General features: G+C 38.6%; 1 protein-coding gene across 4 annotated transcripts in view; it reads right to left on the bottom strand.

Moving 5' to 3' along the window:
- Nucleotides 1-14,861, bottom strand: part of RXFP1 (relaxin/insulin like family peptide receptor 1) — a 135,861-nt gene that overhangs the window by 43,614 nt on the left and 77,386 nt on the right. For all 4 annotated transcript variants that reach the window (XM_019521705.1, XM_019521704.1, XM_019521707.1 and 1 more), the window contains exons 3-8: nt 12,801-12,899; nt 10,377-10,482; nt 7,054-7,125; nt 4,973-5,044; nt 3,090-3,161; nt 2,159-2,230 (exon numbers count right to left, since the gene is read on the bottom strand). In XM_019521705.1, the coding sequence (XP_019377250.1) occupies nt 2,159-2,230; nt 3,090-3,161; nt 4,973-5,044; nt 7,054-7,125; nt 10,377-10,482; nt 12,801-12,899 (493 nt within the window). The remainder of the gene's footprint in view (nt 1-2,158; nt 2,231-3,089; nt 3,162-4,972; nt 5,045-7,053; nt 7,126-10,376; nt 10,483-12,800; nt 12,900-14,861) is intronic.

Here is a 14,861-nt window from a genome sequence, read left to right as displayed (position 1 = left end):
TTTTTATTCAAGGATCTTAAATATGAACCAAAGTATTTCAATAGCATTGCTATTTACATAGCTATATAAAATCATAGAAAATTAGGGTTGGAAGAGACCTCAGGAGGTCATCTAGTCCAACCCCCTGCTCAAAGCAAGATCATTCCCAACTATATCATTCCAACTAGGGCTTTGTCTAGCTAGGTGTTAAAAACCTTGAAGAATAGACATTCCACCACCGCTCTAGGTAACCTGCTCCAGTGCTTAACCACCTTCCTAGTGAGCGAGATTTTCCTAATATCCAATCTAAACCTCCCTTGCTGCAACTTGAGACCATTGCTCCTTGTTCTGTCACCTGTCACCACTGAGAACAGTCTAGCTCCATCCTCTCTGGAACCACCCTTCAGGTAGTTAAAGACTGCTATCAAATCCCCTCTTAGTCTTCTCTTCTGCAAACTAAATAAACCCAGTTCCATCAGGCTTCCTCATAAGTCATGTGCCCCAGCCACTGAAACATTTTTGTTGTCCCCCGCTGGACTCTCTTGAACTTGTCCACATACTTTCTATGGGGGGGGGGGGCGGCAAAAGTGGACACAATACTCCCGATATGGCCTCACCAGTGCAGACTACATCAGAATAATCACTTTCCTTGGTCTGTTAGCAATACTCCTACTAATACAGTGCAGTATGCTGTTAGCCTTCTTGACAACAAGGGAACACTGCTGACTCATATCTATCTCATTTGTTTACTGTAACCCCCAGGTCCTTTTCTGCAGAGCTGCTGCCCAGCCAGTCAGCCCCCAGCCCATACTGGTACATAGTGCAGGACTTTGTACTTGTCCTTATTGAACCTCATGAGATTTCTTTTGGCCCAATCCTTCAATTTGTCTAGGTCACTTTGAATTCTAGCCCTACCCTCCAGCGTATCTACTACGTTTCTCAGATGGTGTCATCCTCAAACTTCCTAAGGGTGCATTTCATCCCGTCTTCCAGATCAATGGCGATGTGTAGAGGGTGCATGGGGGTGCATGTGAACCCCCTGAGAGCACTGGTGCACCCCCTGACAGCCAGCATTCCCTAGTTAGGCAACAGGCAGGCGGGGCAGGAGAGAGCACTGGTGCCCTCCCCTGACAGTGCCGGCCAGGGAGTGGAGGTGCCAGGGAACCAATCCCCAAAGTCCCCCTGTGGCTGATCATGCTGACTGGGGGGGGGGCGGAGTTCCCCTGTGGCTGATCATGCTGACCTGGAAGTGTCAGTGCAACTGGCTGCAGGGGGACCACCCCCCCATGGTTGCTGACTGGCTGCTGGGGGGCAAGTGCCCTCCCAACTCAGGAGGCACCAGTCGCCCATGTTTTAGATCATTAACATTGAATAAGACCAGTTCCAGAACTGAACCCTGGGGCACTCCGTGTTAGACCATGAAACAACCTCATAAAAGTTAAAGCTATTATAAAAGCACTGTTCCTAACAAAACAGATACAGAGAAATATCACTCTTTTCCAGCCCTTTACAGACATACTAGACCAGCTGTTCTCAACCTTTTTAGACTCAAGGCACTCCTTGTTTAACTCAAGGCACCCTACCACAACTTTTGTTAATTGAGTAGAACCTCATTTCAAAAACAATATATATTTATTATAGGCCGTATCTCTTTGTAGAGGGCAGTAGAGGCCAGGCAGTGATCAGGAAGGGGCAGGCCTGAACCTGCATTTAACTCCTCTCATCTGCTTATTTACTCATACCTTGAGACACCCTTCAAAAGATTTCATGGCACCCCAGGGTGCACTGGCACACTCGTTGAGAATTGCTGTGCTAGACACTTTGGGTTTTGGTTCCCAAATTATCCGGCTGGTAATCTGGGATATCAGACATGTTTGCTTTTATAAGCAGATAATTATGTGCATTCTGACTGGTCCTCCTGTGTTTTTTTTTAATAAAACAAAGACATAACTTCAAGTCTGCTCCTGTTGATTTTAATGAGTCCAGATTAGCCCATGCTCTTTAGCACTTAAAAAACTGGAGACGCCAGTTTCGAAAAGGGTGCCTCTGTTTCCAAAAAAAAGAAGCTCTACTACCTGAGATATATGACAATATTGCTAGAAAACAGACAGGAAAAATCATAAACATACATGCTTGTTTTAATCTATTATTTATTTTGAATATTCCATTTAATACTTACAGGAGAATAAGTGACTTGAGTCCATAGAAACTCAATGGAGAGATTCTACTGATCCTGTTATTTTCAATTATCCTATTATTCAGAACAAAGTATATATCAACTTGATAAATACTAGGGTTTTAAATCAGACAGATGTTTAAAATAACTTACCCCAAACTAATATTTTTCAAATAACCCTTCAAGCTACATGTGAAAATGTAATTACTATATCATAGCATCTCAAGGTAGAATATTCATCAAATGCACTATTTCCAATATAGTTTGAATGATTATGTGAAATATATTGTTACCTAAAGAACATAAAGCAATTTTTCTGTCAGTTTTTTAAATAATTTAATTAGCATTTGGTCTCCAAATATATAATTCTTCCAAAGCAGTAGTATATCAAAATGAGACAATCTTTCAATTGAAAACACAGTAAAAATTAGTCTCGGTGTCATAAAACAGACATCTGTGTTATTAATTCCTTCAAATCTCGGTGTTATTTTTTCCAAATGCCAGACATTAAATGGTATTTAACTTCCCTCTCTCTAGAAAGCAGTAATATTGTCAAGATGTCATATTATGAATGCCATCTCTTCTGTGGGATTTCAAACACTGTAAACAGGAAAAGGACTTCCCAAGACATTCTTATTTCTGTCATTTTGGAGTATCTTATTTATTTCATGACTTATTTTATAGTAAACAATTATTTATAAAAAAACGTCAGAGTCTTTAATTAGAACAATTAAAGCCTGATGACCTGACTCTGTTTTCACCAAAGTCTAAAGGAACTGTTTCCCACCAGGAAGAGGAGTCCCTTAATAATTAGGTGGTATAAAAAGACATGGCCCAAATTAAACAAAACCAAATGATGACAAGAATGAAAATATTTCTTTGTGTTGCCTTAACTATATCTTGAAAAAAACGTATGCAAAAAAGCAGTACATACAGCCACTGAAGTTTATTCAGATCTTCAAAGACACCAGGCTTTAAAAAGGTTATCTTGTTGTGACTCAGATACCTGAAACAAGACCAATAAACACAGCAAATAGCAGAATGCCTGATCAGTGTCAGAGAAGTAAAAATGAGTCTTAAGACTGAGAAAGTCATTGTAATGCAGAAAGATATTTCTCAAAATGAAAATCCATTGTTAACAATGAAAACATTTATATTTTTGTGACTATTCTCTCTTTCAGAAAGCTAGCATGTGCCATGATATCAACTTGGTCTTCTGCATAGGCTGCACTATTGTTACGAACGAGAGTAGAAATACAGTCATTTGAAACTTTCTGGGTAATGATTACTTAGCATTTTCTGTCTTTTTTTAATGGCACCAGGCAAACCATATTCCATGCGTCAGAAGCATTTTGGGCTTTCTCCAGTTCCTACTGAACTGAAAAGGCAAAACTCCCTTGGATGTCAGTAGGAGCAAATTCAATGTTCAGTGTTGCCTAAGGCAATGCTGCACAGCTTTAGATATCAAAAAGAGTTGAAAAAAGATAGACTAAAGAGTGCTGCAAAGTGGCTGGAATAGAAACAGGACTGTATTTATTTGCATACTGCACACACTTGAATACTAACTGGTTCAGGGAGGCATAAGCTTTCATAGGTGATAGAATCTGATACAGTGGGATGTTGCCAATGAAAGCTTATGCCTCTCTGAACCAGACAGACGCTAAAGGTGCCACCCTGCTATGCCTTCTGCCTGACTTCATACTAACACAACCAACTATCTCTCTCTCTATCTTGTTTTAGGAAGGCAGAATGAAGTAGAAAAACATTTTTCTAGAGTCTTTCCTGCCAAGGTACTAGATCAGCTAGCGCTCATACTTCCAGGTACATGGAGCAGGGATAGATTCTTATTGTCAGTGTCACCCCACACTTCCTCTTGCCATGTGACCAACACAGCTTATGCCAATTCAGCAGTGGCTGTGAGAGGGTTAAACCTGTAGCTGCACTAGCCCTGCAGAGGGGATGGGAAGTGGGAGGGGAAGAGCAACGCTGGTGATAGAAGTCTGCCCCTGCCCCTACTCCATGTGGCTGGGATATTCAGGCCTGGCAGAGCCAGTAGTAAGCACAGCCCCCATCACCATTTCAGCACACTCAGTTCCTCCCTCATTCCCCCTCCTACCATTCTGGCACAAAAATTGGTTTCCTTGAATGACACACACACCAATTTTGGATGGCTAATTTGGGAGGGGGGGCAGGAGAAGGTGCATTATATAAGTAAATACAGAAATAATGTTTTTTTATCCAAATGTGCAGTGAAAAAATATCAAAGACTAAGGATAACAATACATTAGGATTTTCCCTTTTAAACCATTTCAATGAACAGGTTCAGTTTTTTTAATAAAAATAAAAGTATTTTTAAATTGCCCACTGCATTTGTTAGGGCAAAGAAAAAGGAAGTATATTTTCCCTACCTATATGGTTAATTATCTCTAATAAAATAAGATGGTAAAGAGCTTCCAATGATCTCAAATTAATATGGCAGCCTAGTACTTTTATTTACTCGTAATTTCTAGTAAGTTGGTCAAGGAAGGCTGGAATTTAAAGTCAGTGGGGTTTAGTCTTTTACTCTTGAAAGTATTAAAAATTTTGAGGATATAGAGGCATTTTCTCTGAGGCATTTTTAGGGTCCATTCTTGCCAAAAGCTTTGAATAGGTCAAAATCTTCTGAAGTCCTTATTCTCTAAATTAAATTTTGTAGTTCCTTATTTAGAACATTTTGGAGTCACCTATATATATACACAATAAATGAGAAATAAGTATAGCTGTTCCCAAAGCTGACTTTATTACACTTTCCTTCAGTACCATGATGGTGATACTTACAGCTTTGTCAAGTTGTACAGACCCCTGAAAGCATGTTCTGATACATTTCTTATTCTATTATTCTGAAGATACCTATGAAGATATAATAATGTCAGCAATTATTTTTCTAAACATACAAAAGCAATCCCCCCCCACCAAAAAAAAGCAAAAAGAAAGAAACCTACCCACTAAATTTAAGGGATATGTATTATTTGAAAACTTGTCATCAAGACTTCTATGTTTTAACTACCTTGACAAACACCCCGTACATTTATATCTGAAAGATTTGAAAGACCTATTTATAATTTTAAACAAATCTTTGAATCAGTGGTAGTTAAAACCATACAAACCAACATCTGATTTGTCTTATACAGAACACATCTGCTTGTGCAATTAATGTGAAGCAATAAACTCTGGTGCATATTGCACTGGAGTTCATTGCTCCTGGGTGTACCACTTGAACGTGTGCCTGGGACTGCAGCACGTTGAACCAGGTTGGAGCAGCCTCAACTGGTGGGGGTCCCAGGGGTCAGCCTGCCAGCCTGTGGCTGCTCCTGCCTGGCTCAATGTGCTGCAGAGGTGCTGGCTCAAGCATGAGGGTGCTCCAGTGTGGGGCTAGCCGGCAGGCAGCTGAAGTACCCTCATGCCCTAGCCAGTTGGGTCAGTGTCTACATGTGCTTTATTTACAAGTACTATCCTGCTGCAGAGTTTATTAGTTTCCTGTGGCCTAACAGGGCTGCACGGGTAGAAGCTGAGATGTTTACTGTGGAGCTAATAGGCAGCTCCTCTGTAAATATCTCATTTAGACATGCCCACAGATAATAAAAGTACATGCATCCTGTCTCCTGTGTTAGACCCCACGTATGACCTTTTTGGATAAGATGTTAGGTTTGAAAACAATATTGTATTTCTTTGTTCTGTATAAGTCCTTTTTTGTCTCTGTTGTAAAAAGAAAATATATCTTCATTAAAAGTAGAGGGCCAACTCTTTACTTACTTCATTAAATAAAGGGCCAAATCTTGCTGGTCAAGTTAATGGTAGATTTGACACTAATAAATATAGGATTGGACTCTATAATATCTTGTAATTTTAACTGGACACTCCCTTCTGAATCCTAAGTGAATGAAGGAAATTAAATTATATAAAGAAATGTTTCATGTATGTATGTTTCTTTTAAATGGAAGGATCCTATTATTTACATTATTGTCTGAGTTGGTAAGGGTACTTCATTTTGTCAACACAAGATGGTGCTGCAGTACATCAGAATACTACATACAAGTTACAATTTCCCTGGGCTGTTCTTAGATCCTAAATTGTGTCTTGAACAGACGAACAAAAACAGAGCACTTTTTTATACCTTGTATTTCAACTGTCCATTATTTTTGTATCATTCAACTTCATTCAGGACTAGGGTTTCTTTAAATAAATGTTACACATAAAATGCAAAAAATAATTCTATCAAAGATTTTTAATGTAAATAAGCCATTTTATGATAGGAGATTGCTGTGTAGTGATCATCACCAGTAGTTCAGAAATATATATATTCAGTTTCCTTTCATTTTTTTTTTATATATTTCTGTCTATTACAATTCTGTTTCTCTCTCTCCCCATACCACACCCCCCCCCATTTAATTATATATTCAGAAATATATATACAGAAATATATTAAATGTTCTCAGCTACATGAATGATTCTATTCACGGCAAGAAATGCTTTTAACTTTGCAAAATTTCATTTTACTGAGGGAAATTGATTCAGTTTCCTTTCATGTTTTTTGATATATTTCTGTCTATTACAAATTTAATTTCCTTAAGACATGATGAATGTTAAGATACACTTCTATATTAGTTTTCTAGTATGGAATAATCCAGATGATGAAAATTTAATATTCAGAAAGTGTTTAAATTGAATATCCAGAAGACTTTCCCTATAAAAATGGAGAGATGCCAAATAAGGCCATATGAACAAAACTACATTACATTTTAACTAAAGGTAAGGCAAAATAAACTCTTTTGTATGAACAGGGATTTTTTAGTCAGCCAAAAATCTATTTATTACAGTTTGTAGTTGATTTCAGGTTCAAGTTTAAAGTACTTCCTTACAGATTTTTAAGGTCTTGATACTTCTTGAAAACATCAGTTGAAAGCTGTCGTAACAGATTATATTGAAGGGACCTGCAACAAAAATAAAACTAGTTGATAAATGTATAAAATGGGCTAAGTTCATCATCAGTGTAAGTCCATTGGTTTCATTTTGTCCTAATAAATTTACATAGTGTTTTACTTGGCAGAAATGTTTATAATTAAATCTTTCCAGGAAGGTGACTTTGTGTGTCTGTATGTTGTAAAGTAAATAGAGAAGTGTTTTTACATTTTATTTTATTATTATATATTCCCTCTTGGTCTGCCTCTGTGTTATATTAAATTAATTTATCATAAACCATAGAGTGACTCAATTTAGAAAAGTATTATGAGGCATGAATTTAGCCCAGTGTGTTTGGAAAAGAAGTGCTGATTAAGAAAGGTTATTTTCACTTTTTTACCATTTCAAGGTTTGCATTTTCACTTGATTCTTAAAATCACTGTTAATACAACCTCTTTCACTATGCACAGTTATATCAGATGCACACCTATGTAGGCACATAAATATACATGGAAGCACAAGTTAATTTTACCAACCCAGACTCAGAATATTTTCCATGTAGATTTGGCAGAAATATATTTGTGGTTGGCCAAAAGGCTTCCATATGGGAATGCACAAATTTACCAGTGGAGATCTCAGATCAATAGTGTAGGATATTAATTTTCCTTTTCATAGGGTAAAAGGACTACTCATCTTTAATGGTGAGTGGTTTCCTTTGAAAGTCTGCCGCTGAATGTTTCTTCATCTGCCAGGAGGGTTACACTTAAGTGACACGTACTACTGGTACATATCCCTCCCTGGAGGTTAAGTGAACTTGCTCTATAACTAGGGTGACCATATGTCCCAGTTTAGCTTGGACAGTCCTGGATTTCAGAGGCTGGTCCCAGCTAGCTACTGAGAATTATAATGGGCATCCCAGAAATGCAAGGGCACTGGATGCAGTCTGGCTGGGAATCAAAGCAGTGCAGAGCACTTTGCAGGTAGGCAGGCAGGCACCACTGCCTGCCTGTCATGCATACAGCCCTGCTCCGCTGACTTGTAAGAGCAGTCGAGGGAGGGGGTAGGAGGAGGGGTGGGGGCGGTCCAGATTTCCCAGATGATGTCCCAGATTTCTGGGATTTCCATATGGTCAGCCTATTTATAGCATTTCCATGCCCCTTGGACCTCGTGAATGGGAGATATAGTATTTATTCAAATCAATGTGGTGGGAAAAAAACCCTCATCTTAGATTTGAGTACTGGCTTGGGGCAGATGGTGCCTTAGTTCCAGTTTTAGCCCTGAGCCCAGGGCCAAAGCTGGAGCTGAATCATTGCCTTCCCTGGGAGTGGGGGTGGGTAGAGGCTTATGCAGTGGGGTAGGAGACTCGCAGCATCGGGAACATGGGGGGAGGACTGGAAGTTGCACTGTGCAGCTTGCCCCACAACCCTTATTTTCAGCTCTGGGTCAGACCCCTCTAGCTCTGACCTGGCTGGGTCCAGAGTTGCCACCATTGTTTCTGCCTGGCCAGGCTGGGGCTGGGCCAAGGCCAGAGCTGCTGGTACTGACTCCCTGGGAGCCGGAGCACAGCTGCTGCGGAAGGTAAGTGGCAGGGAGAATAGGAGGTATGGAGGAGAGGCAGGGGGATAGACCCTGGGGGGAGGGGGACACAGGCAGGTAGGGGCAGGCACAGCATGGCAGGGTAAGGGGCAAATTTTTCATGTATTTTAATTTTTAATTATTGAGGGGTTATCTTCGATTTGGGCTAATATGGTAAATACCAGGGCATGTAGCTGTGGGCCCAACTTTTATGTTGCTTTCTAAATAGAAAAATTAGCATGAACAGTATTTTTTCTAGGAGCAGTTTAAACTAGTCTCAAAGAAGACTTGGTTCCACCATTGCCTGGTCATGGAACACCATTAGTTTTTAAAAGAGTACTAGAGTTGGGACAGCTAGATACACTTGATAATGCTATGACTTGTATTAAAAGGCTGGAGCAGGACAATGGTTCACTCTGATAAATAATAAAAGCTGAGTGGGTGCTTGTGGGAAATGGGCTGAACTTTTCAGGAAAGAATTGCAGCCCATACCTGCTCCAAATCTAGTTAATGGTGAGCCCAGAGCTGCATCACCACAGTGTCTGTCTTGGTGTCCCCTCTTCACTGACAAGTGACACTATAGCCAAACCCAAGACCTCAAAGGCTTGAGGACAAACTAAAACTCAAGAGATTTATTTTCACCTGTAATGCACAAAATATCTGCCTCCCAATGCCCCTGTTTCCATGTGTCCTTGAGAGGTGCCACTGAACAGAAGTTTCATGTTTTGAAATGAGCAAGAAACCTTATAGGAACATTCCCTAGATTGGTATGTTTGCTGCTGTCCTCTGTTGTATGGAAAACCCTGCCTCAGACTAAGTCAAGACCAGTACTCTGGAATGCCTGGATGACCTAGGTCAATTTACACTGCTGTACTGACTTCACACCAGGGGTGTGTCTACATGAGATGCTAACTGTGCAGTAGCCTAATTCTATTGTGCAGTAGCGTGCAGGGCAAAACCCATGCTAATACTCTACTGCACAGTTGTATTATGCTACTGCGTAGTTAGCATCACTAAAAAGCTGGGTGTTGGTGCTACTGTGCAGTAGTGTCAGTTACTGCACATTGATTCAGTACTTGGTTATCCAAGTACTAAAATTAATGTGCAGTAACTACGGTGCATTAATGAATGTGTAGATGCACCCAGGAGGCAGTGAGTAAGTCCTTCTAGCCTTTATTCATACAGGTAAATCCATTAATTTCAATTTGTTTGTTGGTGTCTGCAAGACTATTGGACTAAGTCTTACAGGATAAAGATAAGGTCCTGGTTTTGTACATCTAACAGAATAATCTCTTGTGCAGTTCTTGAAACTGGTGAAATTGTACTCATCCAAGATAATCATAAATTATAGTTGACATAACTGAATAGTGTTGTAAGGCCAGATCCAGACTGATTACTTAGGTACCTCCATGTAGGTGTTACAATGCCTAAAAATGCCTGGGATACCCAGAGGCAAGAGGGAAATTTAGCATGTCTATATCACAGATGCAACATGCAAATGGGATCTGGTCCTTACCTTATGTTTTATGCAGGAAAATTTACACTTTAATTTCACTCTGAAAGACTTCAATACAGAAAGATACTGTACTTCCATAAACATTAGTTAAGCCAAGCATCTATAATTGTAAGGCTATAATTATGAGAGGGTCTGCAGAGTTGATATTCAAGTCTGCATAGATCAAGAAGCTGCTTGTTCTGCTCTACTTACATCATAGTCACATTTGAAGAGACTGAAGGGACAACGCGTAAATTGGCACCATTACAGTCAAGCTCTAGCCCTTGGCATGAACATTGTACTGGCACAGATTTGACCACTGAAAGAAGAGGAGAATGTGGTGATGGCAAAAGGTGGGATGATGTGATAGAGAAAGAAGAGAAAGGTTAGAGAATGATAATATTTAGCACAATGACATTTCATAGCATGCTAAACAGAAGTGGCTAATGTTTTAACTCAAAGTACTCAAGTACACACTTGATTTAGACCTAGTAGGACTTTGGTTAATGTACATTTGTCTAGATAATTACAGGATCTGTATGGGCTTTTGAGCTGGATATCATGGCCTGATGTGACAGTGCTTTATCTGACTGGTTTCTTATTTCTATTTGTGAACAGAGCAGTGTACTCCCACCCGCCTCTATCCAGGTGCTGTCACACAAGTTTTTGCTTCTTTTCTGGTGCCTATTTGTCAATATAAACAAACCTAGCAAAATACATTCATGAATATTTAATTTATTTAAAAGAGTGTCTTGAGATGAGGGAAATAGGATGAAAGATTCAAAGATTGAGGTTCATGATTAACTTCACAGCAACATGGAGGAAAAAAGTCTGTTCTTCGACTTGACCTCATTTATTTTACTTTCATAACCCACGTACTGTACCAAAGATAATGACACAGTTTAAAAAAGTAGTTCTTGGTTGCTATTTACATCATATTCAGGTGGAAGAGATGGAAGAGAGAAATTGTCCTGGAAATGTAGAGCAAAGTATAAATTTTGGGGTAAAAATGAAATTGTAGGGCACCCAGGACCAAAACATTACACTGGTAGGTATTGTTCCAAGTGCAAAAAGTATTGTATGACTGTGTGCCTACATTCACTTTATTCATTAATATTAAAAAACAACTTGTATACATAAATGGAATTGTGTAACATTTTATTGCAGATATGTGTGCACATTTTTCATGTACCCAATTTGAGAGCAAAAATATTAGCTCTCAAAAATTCTACTGTTAGTTTAACCAAAATACTATACAACACTACAAGATGGATTAACATACAATGGTGTTTTAGCAATGTAGCTATTTATATAGCATACAATATAAAATATTGGAAAAAGCAAAACAAAGCAATGCATGCTATGGAGGTTTAGCACATTTGTGCAACAGATGGAAAGCCAAATTCAGACCAAATATATTTATTTGGCTTTCCCTGACCCCAAAATTGATCACAAAATGTATTTGCCTTGAAGCTGTAAAGCTGCGAACCTCCCAAGTGAGATTTGATATTCTGGACAATTTCACTGCTCCTATTATCTGTGAAACTGACAAGAATATCAATTGTACTGGGCAGCTGTATAGTGCAGGGAGTTCTTGGTTTACTGTACATTCAGAAAAAAACTGGTTTTAATCTCAATTAAAATCCAAATTAAAAAATCCTGAACATTTCTGCAAAATGGAAACCTGATTTTCACCCAGTTCTAAGCGTTATACAAGTTACCTGCAGTAGGGTAAAAAGCAAAAAAACAAAATGATAAGCAATGGATTGATTTAGCTCAGGACATGTAGTGACCATTAAAGTTACTAAGAATTTAGAACAAGATTTTTAAAGGCACTGCTCTAATCAGCATTCAGGTGACTTAGAACTTATGTTCTGTTTTCAAGAATGCCCTAACAATTTCCTTGAGAAGTGACTTGGGCATCTAAGTGCCACAGTTACTTTTTAAAAATGAGACAAATGATGAGAGGAACAATGTCTACTCACCTTTAAATAGCTGGATCTTAATATTTAATGGGTTATGTTACTATAGTAGCAGGACCTATAGAAACTGGCTCATAAGAAAGCAATAGGCCTTACAGAGAACTCCAGTAAACTATGAATATGAGCTTCAAAATCTAGGTCAGAATTGTTGGTGTTAAATATAGTATAGCAAACTGCTAATCACAGCTCAATTGGAAATTTATATATGTCTCATGTCATAGCTAAATACCTTACTCATTTTGAACGAAGCCTATAAAATTTGGGTTTCTTCTTCTCCCATGCACACTTTTAACTTGTTTGATGAAAGGTTATTGTGGGAAAACTAGGTCAAAGAATTTTTTCCCCATTTTTTTTCTTGAAAGATGCACAGCTTATGGCCATTCCAGTTTGTGAATCATATATATTTATCTCATAAATGGTTTAGCTTTGATGTTTCCCATTGAGAAAATATTCATTTTTTCCACTGATTTACTTCTCCTAAGCTAGCTGTCACTATAAATGGAATTGAAATTTGTATAAATGCATTAAAACTATATGCAATTGTCATTCTGTTTCAATATAAATTAAATAACATGACATGAATTGGGATTTATTGTAAACAAATTGCAATGCATTGCTTTCTGGGAACTCACAGTAGCAATATCTTACTACTTACAGCATGCAGATGTCCTTGTTTCAAATGAGTATGGGGAATTCTTTTCATTGTACTTGGCATAATATTTATCAAGTTGTTGAGACCATCCATTATTATCACCTAATAAAAAAAAAATCAGATAGATAACATTAAAAAAACCTTCAAAACCTTAAACAAAGAACATCACTAGATTCAGTTGCATAGTCCTTTGCTTAGATTCCTCACGTTTCCTTCAGTAACATCAGCTTTCAGGAATTAACATCTATAAAGGTGGTCAGGGAAGATTCTAAGATTTGAAGTTGACTTGCCACATGCATGTACAAGTTCCTTGTTCCTCACAGAATTCCAGAATTTTGCTGTGAGAGTTGACAAAAAAGATCTAAATACATAGAATTAATCTTACAATACTAAAAATGAAAGGTAAGAGGGCATGTCTACACGTTCATTAATGTGCTGTAGTTGCTGCTCATTAAGTTCAGTACCTGTATTACAGGTACTAACTAAATGCACAACAACCAGTGCTACTGCGTAGTAGCACTATCACATGCCTTTTAAGTTATGCTAATGCACAGTAGACTAATTCTACTGAGCGTAAGCACAACAGCATGGCTTTTGCCGTGATGCACTAATGTCCAATAGAATTAGTCTACTGTGCATTTAGCATCTTGTGTAGATGTGTCCAGTGAGACTTATAAACTTCATCCTGGGAGTACAAGTTTGTCCCTCAACCATATTTTCTTAAGTGCTTTGGATAGATTAATCTCAATTACTCGATGGGAGTTTCACCATTTGGATGACTGTTCCCAAATATAACAGACTGCATGGTGAGAAAATGTTTTTGACATCTAGCTTTTGCTAAGCTAGGTTAAAGCTAGGTTAAAGATAAATGAGCAGTAAGTTGGGGAGAAAATAATGATACACCATATTTACATCAACAAATAAAACCTAAATTAACCACACAGTTCATTAAATAAAGTAATAATACTAATCTTTGTAATTAGTAAATTTGCACAGATGCAGTGAAGTATAGCAGGTCAAGGCAATAAAAAAACAACTCTTATAATTTCTTTCAGCATATACTGACTTCCAAAAATGGTGAAACCAGGCATTTGGTACAGCACTGTTTCTTTGTGTAACCCTGTTACTTTTGTATCAGTGTGACAACTTGTGGGCACATCTACATGTCCATAATTGCTGTGCAGTAACCAAAATTACTACATAGTATTTGTGCACATCTACACATGCATGCCCATACTGCACAGTAAATATGGTGACTTATGCCAACTTGAGTGTAAATTTGATACCTGTATCACACAGGTATCAAATTTATACCCGATTAGTTACTGTGCAGTCATGCACATGTAGAAACCTTACTGAGCAGAAACTGTGTGTAGGCTTTTTTGGGACTAAAGTCAGTCCCAAGTCAATCCACACAGCGTTAATGCACTTTAACTCCTGCATGTGTAGAGACTGGCCTATTCCCACTTACTGTGCAGTAATTTACCGCACAGTAAATTTAAACTGGTATAAATACACATTTAGACACACCCTATGGTGCTTATTTGCATATTGCCATTGGTATGTAAAGTTGGATTATGGGGATTGTGTCTCTTATCTTCATACCCCACATCGATATGCATGGATGACGGAGTGAAAAACTATTTTGTGTTTGTTTTCACTGTGATAATGTATTTTAACTGCTTTTACCATTTTGAATATAACAGGCTGGGGAAGTCAGATTTGTGTGCACTGGTCCTGCCTTCTAAGATTGTAAAGTTCTTAAGGGGACTGATACTGTAAGAGAAAGTTGAGTAAATGCAGCTGAGGAGTCAGTGCTCACCCTAACTTTTGTGAAAGTCTAAGGTAAAGGGATCCCCGGGTTAGGAATAACAACGGTAGGGAGAGGCTTTCTTAGGGGAATGGTATTGCATCTCTCAAGTATACATGAACTTCCCAGTCAAGAACTGTGTCACAATGGGAGTGAGTGAGCTGCAAGGGTACTACAAGAAGAGGAAGGGGGAAGAGGAAGGGGGAAGAGGGCGGGAAGGACTGCTCACATATTGACTGTAGGTGGCCAGTGTC

Source organism: Gavialis gangeticus, unplaced genomic scaffold (assembly GCF_001723915.1).
Source record: "Gavialis gangeticus isolate Ggan-Ray unplaced genomic scaffold, GavGan_comp1, whole genome shotgun sequence".
Classification (NCBI taxonomy): domain Eukaryota; kingdom Metazoa; phylum Chordata; order Crocodylia; family Gavialidae; genus Gavialis; species Gavialis gangeticus.
Note: the sequence above shows the minus strand (reverse complement) of the source record. Positions and strands in the feature narration are given on the sequence as shown.